Genomic DNA, 15,079 nt, shown 5'->3' on the forward strand with positions numbered 1-15,079 from the left:
CCCTCTCCAGAACATGAGCTGCTTCCATCTCCCTACCCCATGTTATTGACAGCCCCTTCCAACATGAAAAACTTAGAATGGCCATAGCCCAAGTACCCCTAAATAGTGGGATAGAAAGATCAAAGGTGATGATGGAGTTATACAGAGAGTGTGGGGTTTAAGAAACTGATATGATTGCTGAATCGTTGTATTGATATTTCCTTTAATTTCCAGTATCTCAGAGCAGCTAGGAGTAAAAATGTAATATTGTGGAATTGTAACCTATCCAAACTCTGAAATCTGTTCTACAACTAATTGTGCTGTGCTTTGAAATTTATTGTTTTTTAATATACATGTTATTTTTCACAAAAAAAAAATTGATGATAAAAAATATATATTCTTTCTAGCCTCCAATGTCCTGGAACATCTAAAAGGGAAAATCTGAGATGATTGTATAGTAGCCCATGACAAATGCTGGGATTTTCTCCTGTAAGTATTTGTTGAAGTGTGCTTTGAAAACTATCACTTTTTTATTTATTTGTTTGTTTGTATGTTATATTATACAATAAAAAAGTAAAAGAAAAAATTGATAATATATGATGTGTCCAAATGGAAAGGGTGCTGAAATCAGAGTTAAAAGTTCAGAGGACTCTGTGTCAATATTTCTTGATGATCTGGCAGAACTTGAACAACTCACTTTATTCCAATAAGTCTTGGTTTTACCTATTTGAGGTGAAATTATCATACTTGTCCTGTTCACTTTACAGAATGACACAGGTTTGAGGTCACAGTTTAATTATTAATCAGTTTACACAGATGAGGGTTTATTATTTTTATCCTTACTATTATTATGTACAGGAGTTTTCATTCTCACCGAGTTCCTAGATTTGCAAAGAGTGATGATGTAGACTACATACTTTGCTGTCTTTTTTTGGGAGATAATATAACTACCACTGAGCTTTAGTGAGTTCTTCTCTTTACAAATTGTATTTTATATGATTTAACAACTCCAGAGAAGAGTTCAACATGTGCTCCTGTACCTGGTGCGTCAAGTAATTTGTGTTCTTTCTCCTTGTAGAAGAATAGGGAAAAAGAGGAACAGAAGAATGGGGAAATCAGCAGCAATGCCATTTCTTTTATCTTCTATTCTCATACTTTGACTCACCTGGATTAAATTTTTTAAGAAAGTCTTTTCGTGTTGGAAAGACAAAATTTTGACAGACATCCATCTGCATCATAAAAGTCTCAGTCTCTCCACCAATACATAATAGTAATTATTTATTACCCATCCTGTGTCAAGCACTCAAAAAAAATGAACAAATCACACAAGGTCTTTGGCCTCCTGAAATTTATTGTCCAATGGAGAAGATAAAAACCATAAAGAATTGCAAAAACTAATTTAAGCAATTATATAATTCCAGTAGTGCAAATTCCTTAAACTTGGAAAGACTGCTGTTCCTCTCAGGAAGCAACTTGATCATGGTATGTGCTGGGTAGGAATGGATAGAACCACCCATCATCTAAAAACGCCTACACATATATTTTGAATAAACAAAACAAAGAAGATAATTTAGTACCTTTTCTGAAGAACGGCTAGGTTAATATAAACATACATAAATTTAGCAAGGATGACTGGCTTTTCATTTCCTAATGTTATTTCTCAAGCTGCAGTGACATTTACACATTTACACATTTTAGATATGCAAAGTCAAAATGGCATGGAACCATAAAAGATGTTATAGGAAAGAACTGCCGGGGAGAATATGAAAGAGGGCAACTGAAAACTAGAAAATAGGAGGTGTTAAAGTAATCGAGAGAACAGGTTCAACTGCCCTTAAGCTGCAGCCTGGTTCACGTGCAGAGTCCTGTCTCTGCTTCTCAACATGAGGCTGAAGGTATGCTATAGGGAAGAGAGTGCGGCAATGCTAAAGATGGTAATCTGCACATGCATTTATGCACACACATGCGCATGCACACACACACACAATCACCCTTTCAATTTTTTGCATATCTTATCAGGGAGGGGACAAATCTGTGAAACTTCCCATTTGAGGCTTCTCTCTTCACATCTAAACCCTTCCCCTCCTTTAGGAAGACAGAATAAGAAGCACTCACCTTTGTAAGGACCGCAGGTTAGGAGGTAAATCACATCCTATGTAAACTCCATTTACAATGCAGTATTCCAGTAAAGCATTAAAACAAGGTTCCTATTCAAAAAGGAAAAAAAGGAAAGAAAATGAAAAGATGAAAAAAACGAAGGCTGTCAACAAACTACACAAAAATCGCCTGAGTTTAAGTAAGAAAAAGGGTTCTGCATGTGTCCATGCCCAGAAGCACCAGTGTGCATCTTTATGGCCACTTATGAGAGAGGGCAAAGCAAGGAAATGCCTGTAAGCCAGGAGACCCTAGGCCAAAGCTAATATGACAATGCCCCTGTGACCTCAAGGCTGGTGGCTTAGTTGACTTGCAAAGACGTTCTCTTCATGGTCCTTCTTGGGCTCATGTCTCAGGCCCAGAGTAAGCCAAGTCCCAGAGAGCTCAGGCTACGCTGGCCAAACAGCTTCAACTGTTACCGTTTTCTAGTGACATGATACCTTTTCCTTCTAAGCCCCTCCCTCCTTGATAAAACGAAAGGCCCACATCATGAAAACTCACTTGGACAAGAACATGAGGGTTTCCCACCACAATCAGCAAAGCTTTAGTTCTGGTAACTGCAACATTAAATCTTTTTGAGCTGGCCAAGAACCCCAAAAAGTATCTAAAATCTTCAAAATCGCCTTCACTTGATCGTACCTAAAAATATGAAACACAAATGAAAAAACAGTGTTACAGATTCTGGTTGGCATGGGAAGAATTTCTCAACATGTGAAAAAGTTTAGAAATGCCATGAATCATCATGTTTGGGGAAAAAAACAACAGCAAAAGCAAAATTATATTATCGATTTGTATGTACACAGAGAAAAATGTCCAGAAGGAAATATTCCAAAATGCTAACAGTTACTCTTGGTGACAGGGTTACAGATGATTTAAATTTTCTTCCAACAGAATTTTTTAGCTCCCCTGTAAGTAACATGTCCTATGAGTCAGAGTTAATAGAGAGAACTTAAAAGCCTTCCTGGAGCTATTTCATTTTTTTCCAATTTGATTTCCACCTCTAACCTAATGGTATGGTTGCTTTTCCTGACAATATCCTGTCCTTCTACTCCAGTGTGATTACCATCTTTTCCTATCTTCCTTTCCTTTAGACTAATGTGTTCTGAACTTAAAATTAAAACAAAAATCAGCCACAATTACTGCTTGAAGAAACTACATACTGCAACAGAGGTAAGCACAACAGAGATAACATAGATATGCTTTTCTGGATTTTCAAACTCTGCTTCGTATATTTGAATGTAATAAGACCACTGTGCTGCTTTCAAACTGTTGTGTAGCCAAGAAAAGCCATGTTCTTTATCTTGATTCAATATCAATATTAAATCAGGGTGGGATTTTTTTATTATTTCCATGGAGATGTTATTTCCATGGAGATGTGACCCACCCAACTGTGGGTAAGATCTTTGGATGAGGTGGTTTCCATGGAGATGTGTCTCCACCCATTCAAGGTAGATTGCTTACTGAAGTCCTTTAACAGGGTACCATTTTGGAAAAAGCTTCAGAGCTGACAAAGACTAGTGGAGATGCACAGAGAAAACGCCCCCAAGGAAGCCATTTGAAATGAGAAGTCGGGGGAGAGAAAGTGAGTAGACATCACCATGTGCCTTCCCAGCTGAAAGAGAAACCCTGAATGTCATCAGCCATTTCTTGAGTCAAGGCAACTTCATATGGATGCCTTAGTTTAGACATTTTTATAGGCTTAGAACTATAAACTTGTAACTTAATAAATTCCCTTTATAAAAGCCAACCCATTTTTGGTATATTGCATTCTGGCAGCATTAACAAACTAAAACAAGCACCATCAATAAAATGCAAGTGACTTCAAAGCCCAGGATTTATCCCCATTCAAAACAGTTTGCATACAGTAGAAATGATGATAGCCAGATATTCTTGTCCTTGAAACTCCTCTACTGATCCAACCTTGATATCCATTAGATCAACACTTTGCAAAAGGATTCTGATTTTCTCCACCTTTAAAATAGAAAAAAAGGAGATAATGTTTTACAAATCAGGCCAGTTATTTGTACATATAGTAGTGAAAGCAAATATTCACAAATGTGCAATATCATTTAACAATTCTATACCACACTTCATCATATCTAAAATGTCATCAACTGCATTACAAATCCTGATTTCAGATATGTTACTTTGAAGGAGAAAGGGTCAGATCTCATGGAGGGAACTACTTCTTTCCCCCCAAGTCTATAGTAATGGCACAGGAGATATAAGTGATAAAGAAGTAAAAAGAAGCAACCCTGCCTAAAAGTGAGATAAATACTTCCATGACCAATAGGGATCTTTACAGAGGAAAAGTGGGAACTGAAGCCATAGTCTGTTAGGTTTTAGGACTAAAAGTACATGTCTATGGCCAGAAATGTATTATCTAAAAGGTCTTAGAGCAGGGACATGAGCTAGGTACACCATAGGAGGAGAGGAAGGGATGGTGCAAGGAAGAAGCAGTGGCTGTGCTTCTACTATTTCTGCTGTTGAGGGTGGTCACGGAGGTACTTGTTTTCCTGTGGCACAGTTGTCATAAGTTCAACATACAATCAAGCTTACTGTTTATGACCAAGATTTTTTGAAGTAAATGTATAAAATTATGACCTGAACCAATGTCATGACAGTGGATGCTTCTAGGGAAGAAAGGAGGTGAATGTGACTGAAGAGGGGCATGAAGATAACTTAAAATTTATCTGAAATATTGTGATTATATTAAACTGAACTTTGAAGGCCAAATCAATCAAACAAAAACTCCTAAATAACCTATGTAAATGACATTATTCTCTCATTACCATAATTTCTTGATTTTCCACATACCTCTGAGTTCATTCTAACTCAATAATTTAACTCTATGCACAATTTTTAAGTAGGAATTGTGTGCCAAGGTCTGTGCTATATGCTGGAGACATAATGGAGAATGAAACAGATATGAAGGACACAGAAGGAAACAGACACAATGGAATGAAATAAGTGTTAGGACAGAAGGAGCACAAAAGAGCAGGGCCAAACAGAAGAACTGGGTCAGGAAGAATAGAAACCTAGACTGAGATTTGAAGGATCTGTTTGTTCACCCATCCGTCCATCCATCTATCTATCCATCTAGCAACTTCTAGCTACTGCCTTTCACCAACAGTTTTCACAAGCATAGGTCAAATACCATATCTTTGCTGGTCATACTCAAATTTTTGGCCTTAACCAAATCTGAGGCAGTAAGTGTCCCATTTTAACAGCCTGTTATATGAAGCTGAGGAAGTGATTATAAAAGGCACACCAGGAGGGAAAGAGTCTCATGCAAAGGCTTGAGGAAAAGAATCCAGAGAGGCTTGGGGGAAACCTAGAATGACATGTAGAGATCAGATAATGAAGAGCTGGTAATCATATGAGAGAGCTGGAGCCACTTCCTGCAACAATGGGAAGCCAATAAAGACTTTTAGTTGAGAAGGAAGAGTGAGATCTGTATTTTCGAAATATCACTTGGATTTCTGGACAGAGATCAAAGGAAATGAAATGTAAGGCAGGAATAATAGTAAGGAGGCCGCTGAAGATGAGAGACAAAAGTGGGCTGATGCTAGGGCGGTGGTTGTGGAGATGGAGAGGAAGGGAAGGATTTAAGAGCAACTGAAGAAGCAGAATCTGCAAGACTCAATCACTGACTGGATATGGGATGTGTGATATGTAGATCTGGGTGCTGAGTGTCTGGGGTTGGTAGACTGGGGAAGCAGCTCATGGAAAAGATGAGGCCATCTTAATTTCAGTTCTCTGTATTCCTGGCCTACAGGTTCACTGTTGCCCATTTTAACTCACTGGCACTTTGGATCCTATAATCCAATTAACTCTACTAGACTCTCTACCTTGACCCATTGTGATTCATTCATTAATAATCACTGAGGACCTGTTATGTGCTAGATAATATGGTGTGTGCTGGATGTGCTAGATAATACTGCATGTGCTGGGATAGACAGTTGAGGATGACAGAATGCTGGACCTCAAGAAAAACCACAGTTTTGTGCAAGAACACTAAAAGATAAGCAGATAATTACACATCAAAGTGTAATGTGCAGCTATAAAAAGAGATATATAGGTTAATATGGGAGCAGAGCTCAGGGATCAGCAAAGATTTCAGAGGTATGCATGAGTCTTAAAGGTTGGCAAGATGGGGGCCTGGCAAAATAAGGAAATGCTGTTTGAGTTCCTAACCCTGTAGTGCTAAGGCCAGCTCCCTTCCTAGATTTTCTCACTATATGAGTCAGTTTACATAAGCTAGTATCAGTTAGATTTATGTTATGTTCAATTGAAAGCCTCTCAGTTAAAACAATATCCAATCCCTTTCCTAAGAGGTAGGTCTATAGGTAAGACTGGTTGGCCTAAGTGGGCAGAAGATGGATTCAAAGGCCTGTGTATAAGGACAGACTGTGACAGGGCAGGGTGGAAAGGCAAGTCCAAGTAGGAGTACTCCAGACTGTGCATGAATCAGGTAGCAGCCTGGTGGGTTTGAGTGACTGACCACGTACATAAGTGTCAAGGTCATTAAAATTAAGGAAAGACTGAGAAATTGTTCCATATTCAAAGAGGCTAGACAAACATGACAACTTAATGAAATGCCTGATCCTCAATCAGATCCTTGGCTATAAAACATGTTCCTGGACAAATTAAAGAAACTCAAAGGGGTTCACTGGGTGAAGGGTACATTATAAAGGAATTTTTGTAATTTTTTTGTAATTTTGAAACTTTCTGAAAAAAGATAAGCTGCTTCTTGGAATATAGTTAATAGTAAAAGTATAGGAATGTTCCTTCATGAATTCTAAGAAATGTATGACACTAATATAAAGTGTTAATAATAGGGTGGTGTGCCAGTTTGAAAGGATTTATGTAACCTAGAAAAGCCATGCTTTAATCCTAATTCAATTTTATGGAGGCAACCATTTCCTTAAACCCTATTCAGCACTTTATGTGGGAAGCTTGGTTTCATTATCTCTACGGAGACGTGGCACCTCCCATTCCAGGTGGGTATTGATTAGTTTACTTGAATTCTTTAAAAAAGGAAGCATTTTGAAGAAAACTTGAGAATGAGGAGAGCCACAGAACCATGGTAGAGCTACGAGCCAGAGACTCCACCAGCCAGCGACCTCTGGAGATGAAGAAAGAAAATGCCCTCAGGAGAGCTTCATGAAACAAGAAGCCTGGAGAGACACCTAGCAGATTCTGCCATGTTCACCACATGTCTTCCCAGTTGAGAGAGAAACCTTGAATATCATCGGCCTTCTTGAACCAATGTATCTTTCCCTGGGTGCCTTAGATTGGACATTTCTATAGCCGTGCTTTAGCTGGGACATTTTCATGGCCTTAGAACTGTGGACATGAAACTTAATAAATTCCCACTTTTAAAAGCCATTCTGTTTCTGGTATATCACATTCCAACAACTAGCAAACCAGAACAGGTGATATATGGGAAAATACACTTAATGTAAGCTATGGACGATGGTATTTTTTTTCTATTTTAGTAATCGTTTATCAATTGTAACAAAGGCAAAAATAGTGCAGTTGCAAACAGTGAAATCACGTTCCACACCAATGGAAATCGTTGCGGCGGGGTGATGTATGGGAATCTTTTATTTTATGCATGATTGCTCTGTAAACCCAAAACTTCTTGAAAAAAAAAGTTGTCTCTGTGGAGAAAAAGTAAGGCAACTCATACATACATACCCATAATTCTCTAAAACACATTAAATTACATGAAAAGTAAGTGCCTCAGGATTGTGGGATTTTCTTAAAAAAAACTATATTTTCTATCTTTGACATAATGAAAATAAATTGTGTGACAAAATACTTTTATAAACTTTTAAAAATGAACCAAATCCCCCTATGTCTGCAAAAATTCGTCCCATGGGAAGATATCATTAGAAAAGGCACCTCTGAATTCAACGTGTCCAAAATCAAACCCAGCAACCAGCAGAATACTTGGTGCTTATTCAGTACAAGGTAGCCACTGTAATTATCCCATTACTCCGATTCTCCAACCCCAATAAGTTCTAACACCATGCTTCATGAGGCTGTGCTTCTTCACATGCTGCCACTCACACCTGAGAACTCTTAATCATCTTTCAAATTTTGGTTCTGAGATGCCTTCCCTGATTCCCCCAGTCAGTGTGCTGTTGGGATCTAGGTCTCCTTGAAGGTACTTTCTACCAAGTACCATTGATTGTGAGTTCCCTTAAGGTGGTCTTTGTGCTCATTGTCTATGTAGATCCAGGGACATAGTCCATTATCTGGCACATGACAAGTATTTACTATTATTTTTAATGAATATATAATTTTTATAACTGTGTTCTCTGCCTTCCTTCCAGAGCCTACCAGTATTCCTGAGTCTGGCCCTTCCAAGAACCAATTCTATAAATTATTCCCTTCTTAATCTCTAATTCATCCTGCAAATACTTATTGCATGCTATTATGTCTTAAGTGTTAATAATAAGCACAGGATCAGAACTTTTCAGGCTTACAGTCTATTAGGAAGCTGCAAAGAATCATCTGCCAATCATCTGTTCTAAAGAAAAGCATGATTCTGAACTCTAGATAGAATTTCTCTGAAGCTGTGTGAGTAAACATCACCAATACAATTAGGTCAGAATGCAGAAAGGAGACCAACGTTCTTGCTTTTTAAATGAAGACCATACTTGAGTTTCTCTATGGAAGTGCAAATGGCATTTTCAGCAGATCATTTATTCATTGTGCAGGACTGTCCCTTGCATTTCATAATTAATGTCATCTAGGTTGGAAGGTTACCTAGTAATCACACATGGTGACTTGCAGCAAAATGGTATTACCTTGATGAAGTAGGAAGATGCAAAACACTCATCTTTCAATTCAAATATGGATTTGAATTGACTTTGCCCATTGAATGCCAAAAGTGCCCCTTAGTTATGTATGGGCAACATAAAGGACCCATCCACTTCCAAATGCCCTCTGAAGGAATGTCATTACTTCAGGTAGATAGTCACTGCTCTAGGCAGTGCCACAATCACCAAGATAGCCCCATATTGCACCAAGTCACTAACCCAGCCTTCCAGGTGACGTTCTGACCTAGACGAGTAACACCACAGGCTTCACAAGCTGCACCATACCCATTACTGTCATATCTTCAATATATTGAAAGATAGCCAATGTTGGTTTAAGACAACTATGAAGTGGGTTTTTGATTGTTTGTTTTACCCCAGAGACTAAGAGTAATTTTTTTTTACAAGTTATTTCCAACTGAAAGGATTTCTTGTAATTTTTATTACTTATATGTAAAGGAGAAAAGGAGTTTCTCTTCCAAAATTCTAATAGTTACCACTGTGAGAAACCGGCTTTCAATTTAAGATTATTTCTGCCCCTCACAGCCAACGAAACAGGGGTACCATGACATTATAAAATGAGCCTCTTGCCTCCATACCTGTTTTCGGTAGGGGGTAATTACACCAATATCTTTCACTGGCAATTTGCTTGAAGCGTTTTTGGTAAGAAGACAGCAATAACGCATAACCTGAACGGCTTCTGTTGGATTAAACCATGACGGGTTTCCTCCTTCATGCTTTTCACTGCCCTATGTAAAGGAGAAGAGAGACAAACTGAATCATAAATTACAAAAACTTCATTTACTCAACATGTATTTATGTTTATTAAGGGCCTATGTGTAAGGAACTGAGTTAGGTGCAAGGAACACAACAACAAATAAGAAAGAAAAGAGCCTACATTTATGGAACTGATACCATAGCAGGGAAGACTGATATTAATTACATAATTTATAACAACTGTATTAAGTGCTATCAAAGAGAAAGGTGCTAAAAGAGCACATAATTTGGTGAACTAACAACATTGGAATGGGAGTGGTGGGGAGGTCAGAGAGGAATTTCTTTATGAAAGGACACTTGGGTTGACTCTGAAGGGTTATTAGGTATTTAACAGCAAAGGGGAAGAGTGAGGAGAATAAAGTTACTGGTGGAGGGGACAACATAAGAAAAGGTCACAATGTGGGAAGGAACATGGCATGTTAAGGACAATAAGGGAAGGCCAATGTGGCAAAAAGCCAAAAGAGCAGAATGAATCTGTAAACATGAAGCCAGACCAACTGAGAGTATGCAATCTGAAGAACAGAGAAGAATGAAGAAAACTGAAAGAGCCTCACAGAAATGTGGGATACAAACAGTGTTATGGGAGTACCAGAATGAGAGCAGAGAGAAAAAGAGCAGTAAAATGTTGGAAGAAATAATGACTTAAAACATCCCAAGGATTCAATAATCTCCAAGTAGGATAAACACAGAAATCCACACTCAGACAGGTAACAGTCAAAATGTGAAATTCAAAGACAAAGAGAAAATCTTGAGAGTAGCAAGTGAAAACAAATCATCATGTACAAATAACCCCACTGAGATAGACAGCTGACATATCAGCAGAAATAATGGAGGAGAGGAGTCAGTGGGACATCTTCAAAGTGCTGAAAGCAAGTGACCCCAGACAGTAATTTGAAAACACAAGATAAAACAAGAAGCATCAGTAATGGTAATTATGCTGGTAATTTAAAAAGGCCTAATAACTGCATATCAGTCAGTGTTCTCCGAAACAGTCTTGGGGTTCCTTGGCTTGCATCTTTCCCTCCTATTACATGGCACTCTATCTCTCTCATTCTTGTGTCTGCTTTTTTGGTTTCTGCTGATTATGGCTTCCTCCTTTGTGATCTTTTCTGACTGACTGGGTCCAAATTTCTTCTGCTTTTAACAGGCTCCATTAACAAAGATTAAAAGGCCCAAAGTGATTCAGTTGGGCCATACCTGAACTAAAAACAACTAAATCTTCAAAAGGTACAATTTACAAATGGGTTCACACCTACAGGAAAGTGGACTAAGATTAAGAACATATCTTTGTTGGGGTACATGATTCAATCTGCCACAGCAATGTAGGGGGGGTCCTTCCTCAAGGGGATACATCCTCCTCTTTATTGAAGGGCTTCTGGATCTGTGAACTGATTGAAGCCTGGGAACTAATTTAGGGGTAAAGACTCTCTTTTGGTAATGCAATTCACTAGACCTAGAATGCCTGTGTTTATATAAATCAATTAAGAAATTAGTAGATTGCCAATTTATTTCTCTCCTAGGACAACAGGATCAATTAACCAATACCATAGGCCTCTATGAGTCAGATTATTATTATTACTGCTTTTACTTTGTTGTCCACTATGGTAATTATATCCACCTTGTATTTAGCAATTAAGTGTTGCCACTTGGTTCCCGACACACCAGGATCCAATTATCACCTTTGCATTTAAGGATCCCAGTTCAGTGGCAGTAGTTCCCACTGCAATTTCTGATATATAGAAAAAGTGACCACCAAATTCTTCAAGGATGCTGGGGCTCCTCTCACAAATTTATTTCTCAAAGATGTGGAGGAAGGTGGATCCTCCAGATCTCCCAGGGATTTATATGACATAGTCACTCTAACATTCTAATTTCTATAAGCCTTTTGATACCTCTTTCCACAGTATACCAAGGCAGTTCTGACATTTCAAGTTCACTTTAGTATAGGACACCTTTTGGTCCATGTTTCAGTCAATCAGCCAAGCAAACTATTAGATCCCTTTCTAACTCCTCAAGTTACAACACTGAACCAGAGTCTCTGCCTAGTGGGCGTTTATCTGTAAATTTGCTCGGGAGACTAGCAAGATGTACTTTTGTGATCTAAACATTAAAAAAACAAATGTGCTGATGTCTGGCAATGTTTACTAAGTCCTACAGAGGATTACTTGAGCATGGAGGAAAACAAGGGTGGATACATCTTCCTCCATGTTCAAGTCATTATAATGGGCTACCTTGGCAGAGATCAATAAAGTTTACTAAGCTTATTATTTGTCCCATAATCGCCAATAAAAATTACTCCCACACTCTCTGTTCCCTTTCTAAGTAACCCCTCTCATGAATTTTTAGTAGGCAGCATCTCTGATATATCAGTTATTGTTTCCCACATTTTAAAATTGGCTTTGAGTTACACAGGTAACACAAGGTAATTTTCCTTTTAAACACTTAAAGCATTGTAAGTAAGGCACTGATTTCTTTTCAGGGCTACCTTTATCCCTCTAAATCCACAGGTAGTCTTTGTCTATTACTGCACATCTCTAGAAATCTTATTGTGCATTTTCATTTATACCAAGCATATTTTTATAGTCAAATTATTTTCTAGAGTTGAACATAATTCCTGTCTCCTCTGTGCCCCCATTCTGCCAAGTGTAAACAGCTTAATCTATACCTGGGTTTCATATTTTTTCTGTCCATTCTAGTGATTTTTTAGGTCAATTCAGAATTTTAAAAAGCAGTCATGATATGGTTCAAAATTATTTTATCTCTCTCTACTGTTCTTCCCATTCTGATTCTCAAACAGCAGAGTCACCTGCCCCTGCCTAAACTGCAACCTTACTGCCTACCAAATTTCACCCTGCTCTCTAACTTCCAGGCACAGTAGACTTCTTTCCTGGAACATAACCATCTCTTTTATTTTTTCGCATGTGCAAATCACTGTACTTGGAATGCTCATTGTTCCAGTACTTATAACGATGAATCCTCTCATTCAGATTAAAGCTCAAATATTTCTGCCTTCACTACCCCTTGCCCCACCCCTAGCCCCCAAATTACCCTACTCTGTTTTTTTCTGTTTACTTCCTGGTTTTCTTCTGAGACAAGGTTGAGGCAGATACTGTGAACAAGCTTACATAAGGTGGAGTCTGAGCATGTCACTAGATCGAATGTGTAAATCTTGTGGCCATGAAGTAGCCAAGTGGTATTACCTATACCAATATACTCTGAAGCACAGGCTTCACTGTAAAGAATGGAGCAGATGCTTCAAGAAGAACAAATACAAGTAAAGGAGAACCCAGACACCAGAATTTCCATTTCATGATTCCACTCCTTGCCTGAAGTATGGTTGAATCCCTGCCTGTGGATACCATAAATCCTCTTCAAGTCATATAATAAAATTCTGCTTCTTTTCCTTTTGCCAGGGTACAGCTTAATACAACTTAGTCAGGTTCTGTTTTTGGCAAGAGAAGTCCTAATATTTTGTTAGACATTTGTAATTGTTTGGGCTACTGAGCATTTAAATGCTGTTACTGTTTAGGGACATTCCTCGCTGTGAAACATCCTGGTGAGAGCAAGCTTCTGCTTATACTATAGACGCGCAAGAGGTCAGTCACTCCCCATTGAACCACACCCCAGCACAGGAAGAGTTGAGAAAATATTTGTGGAGGTAGCAGGGGGTGTACTATCCCCCTGTTTTCTTTCATTCTGCCTGTTTCTCAGTCTTGTAGTCAATTCTGTAGTTCTTCAATATTCTTCTAATAAATTCTTTTATATTATAGTTTAATCAGTCTGTTTTTATTACTCATCACCAGAAAATTTGTCTGATAAAAATATCTAACTACAGATAATATTTGAGTGCTTATTATGTACCAGTCCACTTTCTAAATCCCGTACATGTATTAATTCATTTAATTTGAGACATAATCATCTGTTTACCTAAGTCTCCTTAAAAGTTAAAAGTCTCCTGGAGGGCAGAAAGACCCTTTCTTATTGTTTTCCTAATTCCCAAGGCACAGTGCAGTGTCTGTCACATACCAAGTACTCATTAAATATTTGATTAATAAACAAATAACACAAAATATATACATAGAACACAAAAAAACCCATTTAAATAAAATAGTGTAGTGAAACTTATTATATAATCCCTTACTCAGGTAAGCACCTGAACTGACTGACTTCCTAATGTACCAATCCTACTTGACATAAAAAATATTATACATGGGTCCAAAATATGAAAACTTACCCTCACACCATGAAAGATGAGAGGAAAACCTTTCTTAGGCAATTTCTCCCAGTCAAGCAAAGAGTTTACTATTTTAGGGTCTGCACAGACTTCGAGTTCGTTGTGATAAAAGAGTTTAGATGGCAAGGTGAGTAAAGTCGAGTGCGATCTATAGTTCTTCACAAGCTTTGTCATCTATAAGGAGAGAATGTGAGGCAATTTAATAGATAGAACTATATATAACATACAAGGAACACTTTTTGTCAATTGAGCAGAAAAGCTCTACATGACAAATGCCAACAGTCAGGTCAAATTCCACCCCCAATGTGCAACCTCTTTTCTTCAGTGAGCACTTGCATGCTCTTCTCATCTCAAAATGAAAACAGCTGTTTAGGAGGAACTCTCACCATTAGACTAAGTTCTTCAAATTACTTACTTGAATGTACAGTCATTTATAAGATAAATTTGGTTTACGGAGAGAAGTAGAGATGACTATAAGCAAAACAGAAGAGAGACTCTCTGTAGTAAATGAAAAACTTGGCTGGGCTTTTTGCCCAGTTCCTAGAGAAGCAACCAATGAATCTTTGCACTGTCCTGCAGTAGGAATGTCTGCTGTTCCACTTGGTGGGCCTAAGACCACAAGGTACAGGCACAGGGTAGGGCCGGACACACTTGCAGCCTTAGGGTGGGGGCTAACCACACCAGAAAGACCAACTATGTGATTAGGGGGTTTGGACTTTGATTCTTATCACATCAGCCTATGTTGACACATAGCCCCACATGAACCCACCTCCTTGACCTCTGGGAGGGGAAGTGGGCTACAGACTGAGTTCAGCCACGTGGACATTGATTCTATCAATCATGCTTACATAATGAGACCCCCATATGAACTTGGGACAACTGATGCTCAGGTAAGCTTCTATGATTAAGATATATCTCTACGCTGTGAGGATGATGTTCTGACTCCATGTGGACAGAACATGGAAGTTTATTTTTTATATCCTCGCTGACTTCACTCAATCTTTCTCTTCTTTTGACTTGTTATTTCTATCTTTTTACTATAATAAAGCTATTTTACCATAATAAAGCTTTTTACTATTAAATACTGTACAGTAAGTATAGTACT

At 38.2% G+C, this 15,079-nt stretch overlaps 1 protein-coding gene across 1 annotated transcript in view; it reads right to left on the reverse strand.

Moving 5' to 3' along the window:
• Positions 1–1,321: 1,321 nt before the first annotated feature.
• LOC143671611 (RNA helicase Mov10l1-like) overlaps positions 1,322–15,079 on the reverse strand; it is a 102,708-nt gene continuing 88,950 nt past the window's right edge. The window contains exons 22-27 of the mRNA XM_077146855.1: positions 13,975–14,148; positions 9,563–9,712; positions 3,997–4,104; positions 2,635–2,772; positions 2,095–2,186; positions 1,322–1,509 (exon numbers count right to left, since the gene is read on the reverse strand). Coding sequence (XP_077002970.1) covers positions 1,500–1,509; positions 2,095–2,186; positions 2,635–2,772; positions 3,997–4,104; positions 9,563–9,712; positions 13,975–14,148 — 672 coding nt within the window. The 3' untranslated portion in view covers positions 1,322–1,499. The remainder of the gene's footprint in view (positions 1,510–2,094; positions 2,187–2,634; positions 2,773–3,996; positions 4,105–9,562; positions 9,713–13,974; positions 14,149–15,079) is intronic.

The sequence above is a fragment of the Tamandua tetradactyla genome, chromosome X (assembly GCF_023851605.1).
Source record: "Tamandua tetradactyla isolate mTamTet1 chromosome X, mTamTet1.pri, whole genome shotgun sequence".
Taxonomy (NCBI): domain Eukaryota; kingdom Metazoa; phylum Chordata; class Mammalia; order Pilosa; family Myrmecophagidae; genus Tamandua; species Tamandua tetradactyla.